Consider the following 4,226-nt stretch of genomic DNA (forward strand, 5'->3'; position numbering starts at 1 on the left):
GAGGGAGCGATCGAGGGGACAGTCGCTAGGGTTGGGGATGGAGACGACGATGATGAAGAAGAGAAGGCAGATTCTTAGGAGTTTGAGATGAGGGAGGTGGGAAGCGGGTTTAGTTAAGGAAGAGATTAGGGTTAAAGATTTGAGAACGCCCGGGGTTTTTAGAGGTTGGGGGAAATTTTTGGAGGGAAGCGGGTTTAGTTAAGGAGGAGAACGAAGAAAAGATATGTTTTATTTTAAAAATAATAATAATTAAAGCACCCAAACGGTTTAAACCGTTTGGGCTAAACATCCTAAACGGTTAAAACCGTTTGGGCGTAACGTTTGGGATCTTCTTATGGCCCAAACGGTTTTCACCGTTTGGGTTTTGTTATCCCAAACAGTTTAAACCGTTTGGGCTGTTTTCACTTGTCCAAACGGTTACGAGAACCGTTTGGACTGTCCTGTTTTCTACTAGTGCTTGACCTTTGCCATATATTATTAATAAGTCCAAAATTATTGGAATAATGTCATAGAAATTATGATAAATTGCTAAAATTAGCAATAAGCCTATGTGTACCCTATTTATAGACTTTAATTATTATTTGATTATATTTGAATCTAATTAGCTCTAGATTATAAGGTGATTAACCTATAATATATGATTGTCTTGAATTAATACGAGTCTTATATCTTTATATTATAGGATCTGATTGATGTTGAGAGGAGTAATATTTTAAGTGGTATACACTAGAGGTAAGTTCGTTTCTCACTAGTATTTTTATAATATAAAATTCTCTGAATATTATAATTGACTGATCTCGTAGTTGAAAAATAATTATTCTATTAATTTTCATATATAGAAAATGATATATGATTTGATCGATTCTGTCACGGCATAACTCATAATATGATTTTGATTTCTTATGAGATATTGAAAGTAAATTTGATTTTATATAAATGTGATAAGTGGTTTTGATTCTCACATGATCTCAAATAAATATGAATATCGCTTTATTTGAAAGCTATTGAAGAAAGAAGTGATTTAAATGTGTTTCAGCGGTTTATTAAATTCAAGAGATTTTTTGTGATTTGATATTTGTAACAAAAATAAATAAATTGAATTTGTTAAACCATTTTAATTGATATGATGAGTTTACACTCGTTCACTAAGTTTGGAAGTGTTCGTTTCACAAGTGAATCAATTATACCAATACTATTTTCGGTACAAGCAATGTGTTTTTTAGATCAAGTAATGCGACAATTGATGAGTTTTTGAAATTAAGCAATTTGATAAGCGATGTGTTTTTGAAATCAAGCTATTTGATAAACGATTCTTAATGTTTTCTAAACCCTCAAAAAGTCCACTATGGAATGATGTGTTTATGCCTGCTATATGGTGAATACACATTTATGTGGCCTCTTTGGGTGTTTTGATGTGGCCCTTTTAGACATTTGTGATGTGGCCTTTTTAGACATTTGTGATGTGACCGGCGGCCTATGGTAATGTTAGGTGCATTCGGTTCCCGAAAATTGTGTTATGTGATGCCTTTTGGCATTCCTATGCTACTGAGCTATAATTCGCGCATTTTGGCATTCCTATGCTACTGAACTATAATTCGTAACCTTAGTGTGATATTTGAGGTGATTCTTGCATTTCATGAACGACTTATTGAGATTTGATATTCTGATATTTGACTGTGAATTTGAGAAAATAACAATCTTTTGGTTTTGCACAAATTTAATAGTTCGTTTGCTTTCTTAGTATTTACCTTATTTTCAAAAGAGTCTGATTTTGGAATACATTACAATATATTCAGTTTGCACATAAGAAAGAAGTCTAAAAAGTTGTATTCTTTATTGAATATAACAATAGTATGTTGTTCTTGGATTGCTATCTTTTTGGAATTTCCGGTACAAAGCTTATAATTCACTATTTTTCTTTAGAAATTATTATTATTTTATTAGATATCTAGGAAATATCTAGGAATTATAGTGGGAAATGTTCTCACTGAGCCCTAGCTCATCCCGTCATTTTTAAATTTTTTCAGATCTGAGATAGCTATGTAATAAGCCGAACTTTTGGTTGCGGCGCATTGCTAAGAGGCGTTTATATGGAAAAACCCTCCGTTCGTGTTATGTGCAACCAACAATGTGTTTTGTTTTATAAAAATATTTGTAACGTTGAGGTTTAGATTGTAACTACTGATTGTGTGTGTGTGTATATATATATAGTTTGCTTTGAATTTCTATCATCAGTAGGTGTATATATATTATCATTAGAAAAGCTATGCGGTATGAAGTGTCAAGCTTGACTCGTGCATAAAACTTGTCTTGTGCAGGGGTTGTTGCTGTTGCGTAACCCATATTTATAAATTTCCGATGCAGTTTTGGGCTTGACGGGGACGATATGTGACTAGATCATTGTTTTAAATATCGGCCGATAATCGATATTATCGGTCGAGTTATCGGATTTTTGAGCTCTCCGCTAGGATAAGTTGGTTTTGTAATCGGTTATCGTTTTGGAGAGATTATCGGCGAGTTATCGGTGTTATCGACACTTATCGGCCGATAAGGCTAAATTATCGAGATTATCGGCTAAGCATTTTGAGTTGAGTTGTTAAGTTTTTAAAACCCGACCCGACCTGTTTTGTTAATAATATGAAACTTAAAATCCGAAACTTTGTGAATCCGACCTTCAAACCCTAACTTCGTCTCTGGCGGCTTCTCCTTTTCTCGTAAGGCGCTTCATCCATTATCTCCATCTCATGTTCTCTGCGCCTCTTCGTCGCTCGCCTTCGTGAACTTCACCTTGAACTTTGTCGCTCGCCTACCCTCTGTCAACCATGTTTTTTTTGTCCGGAAACATGGCTATATACACATGCTGTGAGCTATCCTTCTCTTGCAATTCCTTCACGCACGCACTTTCTCTTTGAGTAATATCAGTTCTATAACTATTCTTTTATCATACTTTGCTTTTCTGTTTTTCCTGTAACAAAGACTTATATAAGAAATTAGTAAATAAACTGTACATACTTTGCTTTTCTATTTTGGTATGTTTATATTTCATTAAGCATGGTTAGATTATATTTTTTAGCTGTTATATTATATATATACATCATCCAGTATATTGCTCCGATAACTACTACTTATCCCCGATATATCCTCGATTTTCGCTATCCGATAAGGATTTTGACCGTCCCTGATAACCGATATTTAAAACCTTGGACTAGATAAGGGGAATTGTTACCACATCACTCCTTAACAAGTAAGATTCAACCAACTAAACTAACAGTATTAAGCAACATATGATGGACATCCTTGAATCCTATTAACTCAAAATATAGCCATAGTAGAGAGAACAAATTAAATTGTTGAGGAACATGAACAAACTATGAGCGCAACTGAGAGTATAGAAATTAGCACTAAAATTGATACCTTAAATTCTACCGACGTCTTTGAAGGCTCAAAATGTAGATCATAACTAGACATAGGACAAAAGAAATTTAGAAGAAAAGCAGGATATGCGGCCTGAGTCTTACGCCTCTTCCCTGTTTGAACCTCGGGCTCAATCTCACAGTGGGGCAAGGAACATTGAAAACTTGCAGCCAGTTTGTTAAGTAAGTTATGAATTGGGCCCTTGCAGACGAATCTTGAGTTAATATCTGACAATCATTAAGGTAACAAATTGTCCGATCAAAGAAATAATTCAAATGTGAAGAGGATTGAGGATACATATGTACTGAAAAGCCTGCAAAGCAAATAGTCAAATTACCAAAAGAAGTAAGAAATAAATACAAACATTGCTGAATATTCTTCATAGTGTCCGTACCTTTGTGGAAAACGCATGAGTCAGCCTAGACAGGTAGCCAGAAAGAGTCAGTACTTGATCTGAGAAAAGTACTTCCTCTAAAGAAGTAGAGACTTCCTCTCCAAAAGCGTCAGATACTAGAGGCAGAGGAGATGAAGAAGGAACTGTGCACAGCAGCTCATCTTCACTGCATTAGAGAAATGCTAAATGCTTACAAGACTAATCACAAGAACCTACAGTAACCTAATTTCTATTAGAAATCTTACCTCTCAATATCAGTGACCTTGAGTAGCACCCGTGGATGAACAAGAGCAATCCGAAGAACAGACTTCTTTATTGAGTGTAGAACTCTTTTTGGGCTTCCAGAGTATTAAAACAAAGTAAAGTTGAAAGTGTGCAGACCGACCACAAAAAAAGAGAAAATACAGAAATGTCAGCA

At 34.9% G+C, this 4,226-nt stretch overlaps 1 protein-coding gene across 1 annotated transcript in view; it reads right to left on the reverse strand.

Annotated features, from left to right (window-relative positions):
- LOC109847448 (DNA mismatch repair protein MLH3) overlaps window positions 1–4,226 on the reverse strand; it is a 27,740-nt gene that overhangs the window by 16,154 nt on the left and 7,360 nt on the right. The window contains exons 8-11 of the mRNA XM_020416677.1: window positions 4,054–4,154; window positions 3,809–3,974; window positions 3,712–3,727; window positions 3,415–3,641 (exon numbers count right to left, since the gene is read on the reverse strand). Coding sequence (XP_020272266.1) covers window positions 3,415–3,641; window positions 3,712–3,727; window positions 3,809–3,974; window positions 4,054–4,154 — 510 coding nt within the window. The remainder of the gene's footprint in view (window positions 1–3,414; window positions 3,642–3,711; window positions 3,728–3,808; window positions 3,975–4,053; window positions 4,155–4,226) is intronic.

The sequence above is a fragment of the Asparagus officinalis genome, chromosome 7 (genome assembly GCF_001876935.1).
Source record: "Asparagus officinalis chromosome 7, Aspof.V1, whole genome shotgun sequence".
Classification (NCBI taxonomy): domain Eukaryota; kingdom Viridiplantae; phylum Streptophyta; class Magnoliopsida; order Asparagales; family Asparagaceae; genus Asparagus; species Asparagus officinalis.